Source organism: Triticum aestivum, chromosome 1A, assembly GCF_018294505.1.
Source record: "Triticum aestivum cultivar Chinese Spring chromosome 1A, IWGSC CS RefSeq v2.1, whole genome shotgun sequence".
NCBI lineage: Eukaryota > Viridiplantae > Streptophyta > Magnoliopsida > Poales > Poaceae > Triticum > Triticum aestivum.
In genome coordinates, this window is record NC_057794.1 from 263,253,336 (window position 1) to 263,267,347 (window position 14,012).

The 14,012-nt window shown below is 42.8% G+C and overlaps 1 protein-coding gene and 1 long non-coding RNA gene across 52 annotated transcripts; one reads left to right on the forward strand and one right to left on the reverse strand.

Moving 5' to 3' along the window:
- Positions 1–585: 585 nt before the first annotated feature.
- Positions 586–7,110, reverse strand: LOC123045242 (probable methyltransferase PMT10). 48 transcript variants are annotated; one of them, XR_006421361.1, is made up of 10 exons: positions 6,618–7,103; positions 6,145–6,456; positions 5,234–5,333; positions 5,081–5,124; positions 4,931–4,973; positions 4,753–4,827; positions 4,553–4,673; positions 4,028–4,215; positions 2,874–3,549; positions 586–600 (listed from the first exon to the last, which is right to left on the reverse strand). XR_006421361.1 is itself a non-coding variant. In XM_044468243.1 (10 exons), the coding sequence occupies exons 5-10, from the start codon at positions 5,084–5,086 to the stop codon at positions 3,504–3,506; spliced, it is 525 nt and encodes a 174-aa protein (XP_044324178.1). In that variant the 5' UTR covers positions 5,087–5,124; positions 5,234–5,333; positions 6,145–6,265; positions 6,351–6,456; positions 6,618–7,103; the 3' UTR covers positions 3,185–3,503. The 48 variants fall into 48 exon arrangements, 14 of the variants coding, with proteins under 14 accessions (XP_044324233.1, XP_044324178.1, XP_044324191.1 ...); XR_006421358.1 differs by having other exon boundaries at positions 5,204–5,333; XR_006421357.1 differs by having other exon boundaries at positions 5,060–5,124; positions 5,204–5,333.
- A 73-nt stretch (positions 7,111–7,183) lies between these two features.
- LOC123045372 (uncharacterized) lies at positions 7,184–11,670 on the forward strand. 4 transcript variants are annotated; one of them, XR_006421377.1, is made up of 6 exons: positions 7,184–7,868; positions 8,326–8,471; positions 8,790–8,941; positions 9,518–9,923; positions 10,806–11,094; positions 11,204–11,670. It is a non-coding gene; the product is annotated as an uncharacterized lncRNA (long non-coding RNA). The 4 variants fall into 4 exon arrangements; XR_006421375.1 differs by having other exon boundaries at positions 9,710–9,923; XR_006421378.1 differs by having other exon boundaries at positions 9,710–9,923; positions 10,829–11,094.
- Positions 11,671–14,012: the final 2,342 nt, after the last annotated feature.

Consider the following 14,012-nt stretch of genomic DNA (forward strand, 5'->3'; position numbering starts at 1 on the left):
GCTTCCATTACAATATCAATTTCCATGCTTCCATCCAAGACTAGTTCGCTCATGAAGTACCATGTTCATGCTTCTTTGTTATGCATCACCTAAATTGAAATATAGATGCTTCTAAATTCTATACAATTTGCTTCTATAGGTAATAAAAAATTGATAAATTTTAATTCTGGCGGCACAAAACATCCATCCCCTGTTGGCCATAATACTAGTTTCCTTCAATTTTCATCGTTCTATGAATCCAATTGAGCTCCTGTATATATATAGCTCATGTTCTGTGTCATGTGTCCTACTGTCATATTACAAATGGAGCTTCCAACATCACACTTTATGTGTCGGTATGGTTCCTGATCCAAGCTTTCTTTTTTTGAGCCGAAACCGTATAATAATCGTTCTACGATATTTTCATTATCAATAAATTATGTACAAACAGTTAAAAAAACTAATGTAGCCCAATGCCGGCTCTAGGAAACATAATAGCAATTAAATTACAAGTTCCGTTCTACCATGCTTCAATCTGCTGTGCCTTTGCTTGCTTCGCTCGAAGTTTGGTAATCTGAAGACCTTCTTTCAAGTAGTGTTTCCAGGAGTTTAGATGTAGAGCTGCCATTCCAAAGATTTTGTCATTTCTGACCATCCAAGACTCCAACATCCCATGATAATAATCTCCATTGCATTGGTTTTTGGAAGCATATTTATTGTGAGGTGAATCTCATCATATACAGAAATGCCCCTCTGTTTAGTTGGAAGGATGTTATACCAACAGTTAAAAGAAAAAGGGCAGTTCCAGAAAAGATGGGTCAATGTTTCTTCTGTGGCCTCTGCACATAATGCACAATTAGGCCTCCTTTGGTTCATAGGATTGGAAAATCATAGGAATAGGAAAGTCATAGGAAATGAGATGACATGCATCTCAAATCCTATGCATAGGAATAGAAAAAGAGATGCCCTTTGATTCACACCATAGGATTTTTTCCATTGAGTCTAGGCTAATGTTTGTTTTCCTATGAAATGTGGAGGATAGGAAGAATTCCTCCATAGGAATAGGATTTCATTCCTACAAACCAAAGAGCTCTGAAGGAATTTTTTCTATAGAAATCCTATCCTATGAAAATCCTATAAAATTCCTCCAAACCAAAGGAGGCCTTATAGTCTTCTAAATACATGCTTCTGCATTGTAATAAGTTCCTTGTGCTCACTCTATCATGCAGTAGAAGCCAGAAAATGTGTCTGAGTCTGCAGGTAGCACTACATAGGAGTTTGAAGCTTCCTTGATTTCTGCTACATATTTCTTGTTTTATTTTTGTTTCTCCTAGTTGTAACCATCAAACAGTTTATTCTCCCACATAGTACTACAATTCAATTTGTTGTAGGTGTTGTGTTATGTACAGATGGAGTGCCAATTATTTGCCATGCTTCCTAGGAGCTTCATATATACATATGCTTCTACCTATTACATTCTAGTTTGCGATGCATATATATATGCAACTGTGTAATTAGCATTTTCATTCAGAGATTCACTTGAGTGCATGAAAAGATCACTACTTAGCATTCATGCTACGTAGGTGTTTGTCGCCGTCTAACGGTGTCCCTCAATGGGCGCCACATCAGCTTGACAGGTGAGCCCTACGTGCCTGTGTTTCTGTTTTCATGAGCAAATCAAACAATGAGTGCTCCATGTTAGTTGTAAGGCAAAAAGTTAGTGGTTCTTTGTGCTCTAGCTTAAATGTGGTATTAAGTTGTTTTCCTAGCCCCGAATATGATGGTCTTTTTCCAAAAAAAAGGTGATGTTTTTGCTAAATATCTCTAAACGAGGAGAAGAAGGGAGGAGATGCCCTCGTGTGTCCGGGCCTGCGCGCCCTTGCGACGGTGTGGCGTAGCCACGAGACACAGTGACACCATTGATTTCCCTCTCGGCACGCCGCTGTACCATGACCCCCATGCATATGCATGATCATTCCCTTCATTGATTCCGTTCGTTGCGTAATCCAAACATATTCCCCCGTCTTTGTCACGCAACTATGCGCGCACGACATTGCTAGATCATGCCCCTTGCCGTTTAATACGGGACCATGCATTGCATTGCATGTACAGGCAACGCCAACTCACCCAGAGCCCGATAGTGAACTCGCCCATCAACCATGGATGGGCCGCCGGCCGACGTACACGGATGCGTCGCATTTCGTTTCAGAGTGGAACCCGGATCTTTTTGTGTCGTCCTCACTCGTTGGTGTTGCCCAGCTAAGCAGCTAAGCGCCTCCTAGCTGGGTAATAAAGGCCACATGGGGGGAGGCCGACCCGGGCGGGGCGGCGCCGATGCTGCTGCGGCGTTGGGACCTGGGAGTGGCGCCGTCCTGGCCTATCCGGCTGTCCTGTGGACGCTCCGTCACACAGAACACGGCGGATCAGGCTGCGGCGCGGAACAGAGCGCCAGAGCGGTGGCAGCCGCGCGCGCACGCGAGCCAGGTCTACTCCCCGTCCCCGCGTGCCGTGCGTCCAGTCCCGTCGCAAGACTATCAATGGCAGTACTGTGGCTCATCTCATCACTCCTACAGCGGTGGTTGATGTTGCAGAGCTAGCACGTACGTAAAGTTCCCTTTCTGCTCTTTTTCAGAGTACGTCAAAAGACGTATAATCTTTATCTTTACCTACCTTTATCTTTACCTACTACTAGGAAACATGCCCGTGCATTGCAACGGGAGAAAAATAATAGCCCCTTGTCTAATAAGCAAGGCTCAAGAACCACGACAGGTCTACATCCACTATTTCAACAGGGCGTCCCTCCTCCTAATAAAAGCCCTAACAGACGGTGGCCACCTGATCATGTTTCATGGAAGAATTGGGGGGGGGGGGGGGGGGGGGGGGGGGGGGTTCACCTTCAAATACCTAATTACCTATTCCCAGCCGTGCAAAAGATTTCATCTCCATTCCATAAAACTCGCAGGTACACTTGTGAACATAAACAAAAGAAAGACACAAAAAATCAGCCATCAGGAAGCTGAAACCTCTACAGTTCAAGGTTGCAGCTGGGAGCAAGCCTTGTTAGCTAGAGCCTCATAAACATAGCATGATCGGCACGCAATAATGGAAAGTAGTAACAAAATTAGTCGTGTGTAGAAAACGGCTTGATAATAAAGTTTCTTGCATCTGAGCTATGGATTTCGCAGCCTGGCAAAGCAGAAGCCAATTACGTATCACACATTCACTCATCAACAAAAAAATAAGTCGAAATCATGAGACTACACTTTGCAAGAGATGATTGCATAATTATGCAAATGTTCAAAACAAATCTAAAAAAAGTATGGACTACTTTCTTAATACATATTCTGAATTTAGTCCTTGAATTGAGGCTTAACAATTAAAAGCATGCCAGGTGGGGTTGAAAATACCAGACATTATCTGGAATTATCATCAGTATCACAAAGTGGATGTTTGACCCTAGGATCACGACTCATGTACCATGAGTTAATTATAAAAGGCTTCCTCCACATAGAAACATATTTTCCTCACAATCTCCCAACATGGTCCGTTTGAGAGCTAGGTCCTCCATCTCTACAAATAATTTAATCTGTGAACAATCATTTCGGAACAGAGCAACAAAACAATGCAGTGTTTCATTATGAGGCTTCTCGGCCTGATATAAGTAATGTTATAGAAAACTATTATTAGAAATGAAGAGATTACTCCGGCTAAATCCAACAACTATAGATTCATCATGCGGAAAATAAGTAAATTTAACACATTGAGTATATTATATAGCCCTAAGGTAACAAATTTACATGATAGTATTAAGGAGCATATCTTTCCATGCCTCATGTTGGGCCTCTTCATGCTTATAAACAGGCTGTGCTGGGCAAGGAAAGTACTCGCCAGTTCTGACACTCTATTAACCTCCAGAGCAGAATTCCACTTTAGTTACTTTCATCATAATTTATCCAGCTAAGTCCATCTTTGGGTAAATTATGATAAAAGTAATTAAGTGGATCATCAAGAAAAGGATTCAGGTGTATTAGACGAAGCATGACTATACCTCAGCTCACCATCACATGTCGAATTTATTCTACAGCGGGAACATTGGATAATAGCCGGTGTTAAATTAGTTGCCACCATTGCAGGAACACCATGCTCAAATTCACGTGAAATTAAGTATGGCCCAAAACTTGTTACTCCAAAGCCAACATCCAGAAAAACTCTAGTGCGAGAGCCAGATGGTACCATCTGGGAAAATAGAGAAACATGTGCTTCAAATGAGATTCAACAGTGGTAGAGGTGTTAGCAGTGGAAGGTGATGTAGTCCGCTATTTGTCTTTTTCATGTCCCTATTAAGCAGTGATGCGCGTAAAACCCATATGTTTTAAGTTATGGTTTTAGTCGAACACTACACAAAAAGTACTCATTTGCTTTCCTCTTTTAAGTAATTTAAAGTTACCTTTACTGTTTCTAGAAAGATTTGAGTAATTTATAATATAATCAAAACAAACCTTAAATATTTGATCCAGGTATTGACTTGCTCTATGTATAAACTGGCTTCCTCCTCCAGGAAATGTAAATTTACCTTTAGCCTTTGTAATCCAATTCTGCCCTCCTTTGTCAGCAACCAACCATGTATGAGGTATGTTGCTAAACCACACCTGCAATTCACAGAATTACATTGCAGAAATTCCTTTACATGGATGCTGCATTTATAAAATAGCCAAATCAGCTAGTTCAATTCATATCGCTGAATTTACTTCTGCAAAAAATTGTATGTAATACCTGCTTCCTTCCTCTTGTCGAGCCTTCTTCTATGTCTCTTCCTTGAAGCAGAACTTGTCTATGTCGACGATGGTCCTACAAAAGAGCCAGTGCGTTGCAACATGCGAAAACTGCGGGATGGAGAACTGGCTATGCCATAGATCTGAGAGATTCCAAGGGAGGGGGCAACACCAGTTACCATAAACCAGGCGACAATGAACGTGACATGTTTCCTTAATTTCCTTCAAACAAAGAAGAGAAGCGTTTGGTCTTGTATGGAAAAAATAGAAACAAAAAGCCTTTGAGGATAAGAGAAAAGAAGACATACATACAAAGATATAGCACATACTTCCATTTTGTGAATCACAAGTAAACATTATCCCAGGCCTCATACTGCCACGTACCAAAGCCATTATAAGATATTGTTGGGCACTCCAGTGTTTTTATAGCAGTACATAGTTGTGTCACTCACACAGAGGGATGAGTGTAATGGCACGGATACCTCCAGTGAACAATGTATGAGGATTAAGCTTCGGTTTAACTGAAACTGCATGCCTACTACCTACTAATCAGTGATTGTTTGCATGGAGTCTTAAAGCTACCTGCATAAGTGAAACACGCTTTATAAGTAAACTTCGACCAGGAGATCTCTTGTACAATCAACAAAAGGCAAGAAAAAAATTCAGAGCAAAGAAAAAGGATTTAGTATTCAAAGGAGATTAATATTAGTTTTGTGACCTAGTTTTGCGGAAAAATCAGAACACTTGATTAAGTTCTCATGGTATATAGCCAAGTAAGCAACATTCAGAGCTACAAAATCTTTTCTATCAAAGGAACTTCAATCAGGACCAACATGCGTCTTGCTTCTATATGATCCCACAAGTTACAGTGAAGTTAACAATTTCACAAAGGGCTATCTATTATAACACATGTTACAGGTTTCTTTCTGCATGAACATGGTGTGGCAGCGTAACCGAGTCGGCAAATGGTTAGAAAGAAATGACAACTTATGACTGAGCAAACGCTTCGTGGATGATAGCATGAGCTTATTAAGATCCCAGAAAATAGCAGTATTAAGATGCAGATTATTCAATGAATCACTACACTGTAGTTTGTGTCCTTGTGCAGAACGAACAATGAAATTTATGTAAAATGAAATCCTATTAACCTAATCAACCGAATTGCATTTACTGAACATGAGAGCTTATTCTTGGAATTTTTCAGAAAGGAGAACAGACACCATCAACAATAGGTTATTTACAACATAATTTCTAAATATATAAACGAATCAAATAGAAAAAAAAAAACTTGTACACATTTAAACGGATAGCTCTGTCAATGCATTTACGTTTTTGTTCAGTTTCAGAAGATCAACTCATTGGAGGAAGCTAAAGGGACCAACGTCTTGCTTACCTTGAAACTTAGCTGGAATGCTAGACAAATCCAATCCGGTGAGGTCCGTCTTTAATTGCCTCCAATTGAAGATTCTGGCAGCTCTCCATGGAATCATTAATCTACATTATCCTCTAGGAACCTTGCCACATGCATCATATGAGAATTTCGTCAAGCACCTAGCGAGTACTGCACAACCAAATAAAAACGTTGATAAGTATCATTACAATATTTTGCATTGCTGCCCGAGGAAAACGACGACAACTTCCCAGACTGATTTGAGGTGTCCTCCTCCAAGAGTTGCCGGTCATCCTTGGCCTCTGTCTCCGCGTACTGACGACAGGCAGTATTTTTTGTCATATACCTATATAAACTGATTTTCTGCAGAAAATTTTGGATGTACAGATGTACACCAATGACCTGTGCTGCATCTGACGGGGAAGCAACAGTGCGAGGCGACAATGGAGGAAGCGAAGCAGGGAGAGGAGTGGCACCTGTTTGGAGGGCGGCCAGACTTGGAGCAGGTCTCCGGCGAGATGGGGATGGCGTGGAGGGGGTCTGGACGCCGGCGGGTCCTTGGCCGGCGGCGCTCGTGCATCGGGCAGCCACCTTGGCCGGCGGCGCTCGGCAATCGGGCGGCCATGGCCGTCTCTCTGCGCGCCCAATGACGAGGCGAGGTTGGGGTGGCCGGGAACGGGTAGATCGGAGGCGGGGCAACTTGATCCGGTAGTTGTGGTCGAAGAACCGGTGGCGGGCGACGTTCTCCGGCGACGGCGGCGCGGATCCGAGGCCATGGCATGCTCCTGTTCGTCCTGGGGACAGAGAGATTGGGGGATGAGCGAGGTGAGAGGAGACAGAGGAAGAGAGGAGGGAGCAGGGCACGGCGGCACTCATCTCCGGCGAGGATCCGGTCGCCGGCGGGTCGCGAGGTCGAGGCGGCGGCACGCTCGGGAGCTCGGCCTCGAGTGCGTGGCTGCGGGTGCAGCGTACGGGCGGCGCTCGACAGGCTTGGGCCCAGATGTTTTCTAACTTGGACTGCGGGTACAATTTTCGAAAAACAGGAGGACCTTCTTGCAAAACTGGCACGACGTGGCAGTTTTGCAAAAAAGTACTCGCGTTTCTGAGAATTCAACCCGCAGTCTTATTTTAAGTGGGTATCGGAGAAAACGTTTTGATTTTACAAAAACACCCCTGCATTTGAGATTATTCAACCCGTGATCCTTATTTTTCTTTTTTTTCCAGGGGCGGACATGGGAGCTCCGGCGCCGCGTCAAGCTGCGGCAGGGAGGCCGGAGCCGCGCGCGGAGACGAATGAGGAGAAAATTAAGAGGCATGGAGGAGAGGTGGGCGAGCGGGAAGGGCTGGGGCGTCGCCCACGACATCGAGCTTGACGGCGGCCTTGCGGCGGCACAGTCGGCGAGGAGCTGTCGGATCTCGCAGGATCCGGTGGGAAATGGAGCGCTGGCGGCAGATCTGAAGGCGGCCGGAGCTTGGAGCACGACGGCTGGCGGGCGCGGCATGGCCGACGCTGATGAGAGAAGAGAGAGATGAGCGGCAGAGAAAAGAGAGGACGGGAAGAAGATGGGAGGCTAGAGGGAGAGAGAAGGGCGTAGTGGTCCTGCTGCTGCTCGCCGGTGGCTAGCCGGAGTTGCAGCCCCGCGCATCACATGGTCATGCCAAGGCCCAGGTCATATTGCGATTGCTGACCCGCAGCCTCTTTCTTTCCCTCTTACAGATGCATTCAGGTGTAGATTCTCAATCTTGCAAATTAAAGATTTTGGTTGACACGTACATATTGGAATTTCCTTGCTATGCCGTGAACCTATGTAGCTTTACTAGCTTTCTGGGTACTACCTGTAGTTGGCGGCATTTTTCCTAAATTGTATTTAGTAAAGATTACTTTATCCATACATTGTTGGCATAAAATTGATGCACAGTCTTGTGTTAGACTTTCTGCAATAGAAAACACTGCCCCAGATAAAAAATTCTTGTGGAGTTAGAGCAAACCCATACATCAGAGTCTTAGGTATTTTATTTTCTGGCCAAGTTATGCTTAATCTGAGCTATTTCTTACTCAGTTTGATCTAGGTTTCTATCAACTATTATCTTTCTTTTGAATTTCTCTTTGCGCGGATTTGCTTTCTGAGTTAAGTTGAGGTGAATGCAGCTGCTGTTCATACTTTAAACACATCTCAATTGCAGGAGTGCGACACCACCATCCTGTGCCACAAACCATACCAAGAATGATGAGTTATGGCTAGAGTTCATTTGATCCATCTGATAAAAATACCTATTTTAAGGAATAAGCGTGAAAAGTAATCAACCGCTCTTTCCGCAGTGGAATTCGGGTATGCCTGCTCCTCTATTTATTTGACTATTGTTAGATTGGTTCTTCCTGGTCTGACATGTTAATGAAGGTGTTGTTTCATTCCTCATACGATCTGGATACCTTTCAATTGATTAGTTCTCTCTTTGGATTACTCTATATTAATTCCCTATGTATATCTTTATTATGTTCCTCAAGACTTTGGAGTAAGACATTTATTTTGTAGATACGTTTCAATTGATTAGTTATCCTTTTGGATTACTCTATATTAATTTCCTACGCATATCTTTATTATGTTCCTCATGACTTTGGCCTAAGACGTTTTTTTTGTTGATACTAGCTTCATGGGAATATGGTACCCTACGACGCAGGAAGACTACTGAAGATCATTTCTAAATCTAATCAAGTCAAAGCTTCTCTGTTGTCTGTACTGCAGCCATGATGATCTGAAGTTTAGGACCACATTGTAGTCAAGAAAAAGGAATGATCTTGGTAAGCTACACTCTTTCAATAATCTTACCCTTTTTTATTAGTTCTGTTTGTGCTTCAAAATATGCTTAATGGGCTAGGGACTGCACCTTTTGAGAAAATTACAGTGTGTGCTATGTTTACATGATATATTGCTTCTAGCTGATGAAATTTGGTCCACATGCATATCCTATACTGGAAACTTGTGCTTACCCATTATATGATTATATTAGAAGTAGAAAAGTGCAGATGCCCATAGTAATAAACTTGTGGTCACAGGACTGCTAGCTTAAAGTTTGTTAGATTATGTAGATGGGTAATTTTGTTGTCTGCTCTTTAGGTTTCCATAGTATGAGTTGGTGCTCTTGCTTTTAAACTGCCATCTAAACTGAAAAATGGGGCTTCATGTATAAAATGGAGCGATAATATCAGATTACTTCTCATGTAATGGACCGATTGTGTGTCTTGGTGTTTCCTGTTTTCTTTGGCTTTGTAGCCTATAATTTTTAACATGTGCATATATAGCTACTTAATCAACTGAGTTTCTTTATGCTCTGTGGCAGACCACACTTACTGATATGACTTACTTTCTCATTTTAGATAATGGCAGGTGTAGCAATGAAAGGCACATATATTCTACCACAAGCATCCTAGCTTTCTCATCTTATTAGTGACTCACTTTCGAAACATATGTATTGGTAGTTTTTATCTCTATGCTTTGCCTTCCACATACTGGATTGCAATGTGTTTGTCTTGATCCAATCCTTCGTGTGCCCATGGGATGTCCGGCAGGGACTGATTTGGCTGTTCAAGAGGCCGAACACATATAAATACACATCCACTCCCTCGACCGAAGCCCCAACCCAATTGCGTCGTTTCATCCGTGCTCGACATTGGTGTCTTGCCGTTCTGCCAAAGTCATGGAAATCTCACTGTTCTGCCAACCTGGCCGGAATTTCTCCGTACTGCCGACTTCATCGGAATTACATCTACCCGTGTAGCCAAGGTACATCATTCAAACTACTCGAGTAATACTAATTCGGACTTGTTTTGATCAAGCGGTTGAACTGAACCATGCTACTGCACAATAGCCAAAAGGAGAGTCAGTTTGTTTCTCTGACCCCTGTGATTTGAAGCAGCTAATCTGAACTATGCTATTACACAATAGCCCAAAGTTTGTCTGATAGATATGAGTATCATCATATAATTTTGTTTCTAGAACGTGTAATAGGTAACCAACAATGTTGTTTTCAGTTTACAAGAATGCTAATGTTGTTTGAATGCATATATAATTACTGGAATTAGTTTGAATGCATATACAGTACCTTGATGTTGAATTTACAAGGTCCTGATGTTGGATTTATTGTCTTATAGATTTTGTAATTTACAGTTACTCCACAAAGTTGGTGACTGTTGTTTGTACAGTGAGCTGATATAGAATGCTTCATCACACAAACTAATCTGACTGCATATTTACAATATGGTGATGGTGGATTGACACTGTCCTATAGATGTTGAATTTACAGTATGGTGATGGTGGATTTACACTGCCCTATAGATTTTGTAATTTATTCTAGAAGCTGTGTAGCTCCATATAGTGTGTCATTGTTGTTCGTACAGTGAGTTCATATAGAATACTTGATCACATGGATTTGTCTCAATGTATATTATTAGTTTCCTGGTGTTTAATTTATAATACATTGATGATGGATTTATGGTCCTATGGCTTCTGTAAATTTTAGTACTCCCTTCGTCCGAAAATACTTGTCGAAGAAATGGATAAAAATGGATGCATCTAAAAACTAAAATACGTCTAGATACATCCATTCCTCCGACAAGTATTTTCGGACGGAGGGAGTAGTTCTTTTGAGACTGTTTTATTTTACAGTGAGATGATAGTGAATTTTCCAGTGGCCACCGCTTTCTGAGATCGCCATCACTACCTAGCACTCTGATTTTGCTATAACTGTTGTCCTCCTAATAGGTACTATACTTTCTCTTTCTACTTCTTTTGTTTTGCCATTTTTGTTAAAGTTCATTATGATTCTTTTATATTCATTGTACCTCTTCTTGTTTGCCGTTCTCGATGCTGCAACATTGGTAACTGAGAATCCGGCGACAATCAAATAGAAGTCGAAGAATTCTTGTCCTTCTCTTGTGTTGAACTCCATTTCCAGGTGCGGCATTATAATGCTCTCAATGTTCATGACATTTCCTTCGTGTGCTATAGTATTTACATGTTCCAAGCATTACCCTCTTCATTTAAATACTCATTTTCCTTTTCAGGCTGCCGTAACTGATGGTTATCCGTGCTTTTCTCAGCTTCATTATTACTCTCCTTATGTTCCACACATGTGGCACATTGCCTGAAGTGTATGAATTTCCCCATAACATGATGGATCCTTCATCTTCAGCTAACTTGCAGCAATGCAGCAAGTGTATGCTTTTTATTTATTTATTTTCTTCAGGAATTTTTTTTGCTGATGCAATCTGAATATGTGTTTACATATCAGTTTCTCTACTTGATGTTTCTTAATTACCTTGTCCAAGCTTAGATTGTCAAGAAGTCATACTTTCCAGGGATTTGAAGAAGCTGGATCAATACAACTTTATGTAGAGAAACTTTATGTAGCTTGCTGTCTTGCTGTACATTGTCTGAAGCTCTATGTAGCTTGCTGTCTTGTTGTACATTGCTGTAACTTACAGTTACAGGGTTGTACAATCCTGTATCATCAAACTGGTTTTCTGTAGCATATCTTGTTTGTCCTGGTAGTTGAGTAAGTTATTTTCTGTGAATTAATCAACCCGCGGTCCTATATTAAGTGAGAATGGAAAATGTTTCGCTGCTTTCAGAAGAAAAAAAACTCAGATTTCGGTTAATTAACCTGCCGTCCGTCAAGAAAATAACCTTTTTTATAGATTCAATTTTTAAAAAAAATATTCATATCTTTTAAACCGTAACTCCGAGATTTTAACATGTTATATATGAAAATTGATTAGAACAATATATAAAATACAAATATGATGTTATTTTTACCCGTTAACCATTTTTAATTGTCGTTTAGGGACAAATTCAAATGCTTTAAAAAATATTCATATCTTCTAAACCCTAACTCCTATTTTAACATGTTATATATGAAAATTGATTAGGAAAATATGTAGAATCTGAATATGATGTTGTTTCACATGTTAATATTTTTTTAAATGCTATTTAGGAAGCAATGTTAATCAGTAGTGCACGATCCATCTCTTTGTCTACCGGTGCCGTTTCAAAGTGAAAGTGAACACCTTAACAAAAATAAATTGGAGACGAAAAAAACCATCTATAACCATGCATGTCTATCAGCGAGAGCGGGAAGGACAAATGGCAAGACTAATAAGATGCCATGTTGAAATAAAGGAGGTGGACCTATTGGGGTCTTGAGTCATTGTTATTGTATTAGGGGTGTGTGATATTTTTTTTCTCCCGTTGCAACGCACGGGCTCTTTTGCTAGTATTTTTCATAGGTACAAAATAAAACAAAAAAAAGATGACACAATTACATCCTCTGAGCAAAGGCCAACAGAGCTTGTGTAATCCTCCGTGACAACGTAAGCAATGAAGGCAACTCCAACCGGGGACGCAAATGGATGTGGATTCTGGGCGTGTTTGATTTATCACCAGAACACGCCACGCCAAAGATGCGGCCGCGCCGCAGGTGCGGTGAACGAAACGAGCGTCACACTTTTGGCGAGTTGTGGCGTGAAAAATGAACTAGCAAGCTGTGGCGGGCGGTGCCGCACGCCACAACACCGGCATAAAGCAAACATCGGCTAAGTTTAGGCGTAAGGAGCTGTGGCAAGCTGTGGCATGCGTAGTCACCAACCAAACACATTCTTTGTTTGTTTTTCATCCATTTTGTTTTGAGCGGAGGCGCGTTCTGCGGCCGCGTCTACCCAAATCTGACCGGTGCGCCTAACGGGCCTACGCATTCCGTCCGCGTGGCCGAATTTTTGGCAAGCAAATTTAATCTAAATTGCCGACCTATTAGGAAAAACACGTCATAGTTCATGCCGACACACTTGCCAACGACCGGCACACTTGCTAGCACAAATAAAAAGGGCAATAGTGCATGCATCTCAATCGTGGTTCATGCCGCTTCCTTTGCGTTCCGGTGGACGATCCACCGGCCACAAGTATGGCGTTGAGGTCCATGGCGACATGCGCGGGGGGTGGCCAGTGCAATCACAGTCCCCTCTGGCGAACAGTCCCTGGGCAAGGTGGTGAAGCCGGATGTGGTTGGGTCGTGTTTGGGAGGGAAGTTGTGCGTTCGCGGCGTGGTGGAGGTGCGTGGCGACTCCGGCCGTGGCGGACGGGTAGCCGACGAGCGACAGGAATGGTCGGCTCACCTCGAGGAACCCTAGCATGAGGAGGGCTTGCTGCGTGGCCTTGGTGCTCCGCAATGGTGGCCTCGTGTTGCACGATGGCAGCTTCTTTTTTTGTCGGCCTCGACCTTCCTCCGACCAACCCTCTTCGCTGACTCTTTGCCCCTCTGCCCCGCGTGATATCCTTCTTGGGCTTCTTTTTGCGCATGAAGCAGGGCCGAACGGCCACGCCATCGACCGTGGCGTCCGGGACAGCGACAACGCCGGGGTTTGGTGTGTCGGCCATGGTGAGCGGGCGGGAGAGTTTTTGGGAGAGAGGCGGAGGACAAGGGCACGGGTTCGCACCATGTCCTCGCCGACGCAAAAAAATTGACCCGGAAATGGGTCGCAGGCGGACGAAAAACGGACACCCGTCCGTTAGTGTCGGCAGGTTGGTTCATTTTTTCTTCCGTTTCAACCCAGACGGACGCGTGCGAACAAAATGCGTCAATCCGTTGGAGTTGCCCTTAGGAAAGTGCCAGTGTGCCACTGAAGGCATGCCTATTTCGCTCTTTCCAAACATTTAATAACACATACTCCCCCCGTTTCAAATTACTCGTTACAGAAATGGATGTATCTAGAACTAAAATACATCTAGATACATTTATACCTGTGACAAATAATTCAGAACAGAGGGAGTAGATGATAGCAGCGTCGCAGTAGGCGATATTATCATTCCACCAATCTTTGA

Bases quoted from the DNA above. Each gene is read 5' to 3' on its own strand.
- LOC123045242 (XM_044468263.1), bottom strand. From the start codon at position 5,086: ATGGAAGTATGTGCTATATCTTT. The intron at 4,974-5,063 runs GTATGTATGTCT...CTTTGTTTGAAG, and splicing joins GAAGTATGTGCTATATCTTT to GAAATTAAGGAAACATGTCA. The intron at 4,629-4,752 runs GTATTACATACA...TGTGAATTGCAG, and splicing joins CGACAAGAGGAAGGAAGCAG to GTGTGGTTTAGCAACATACC.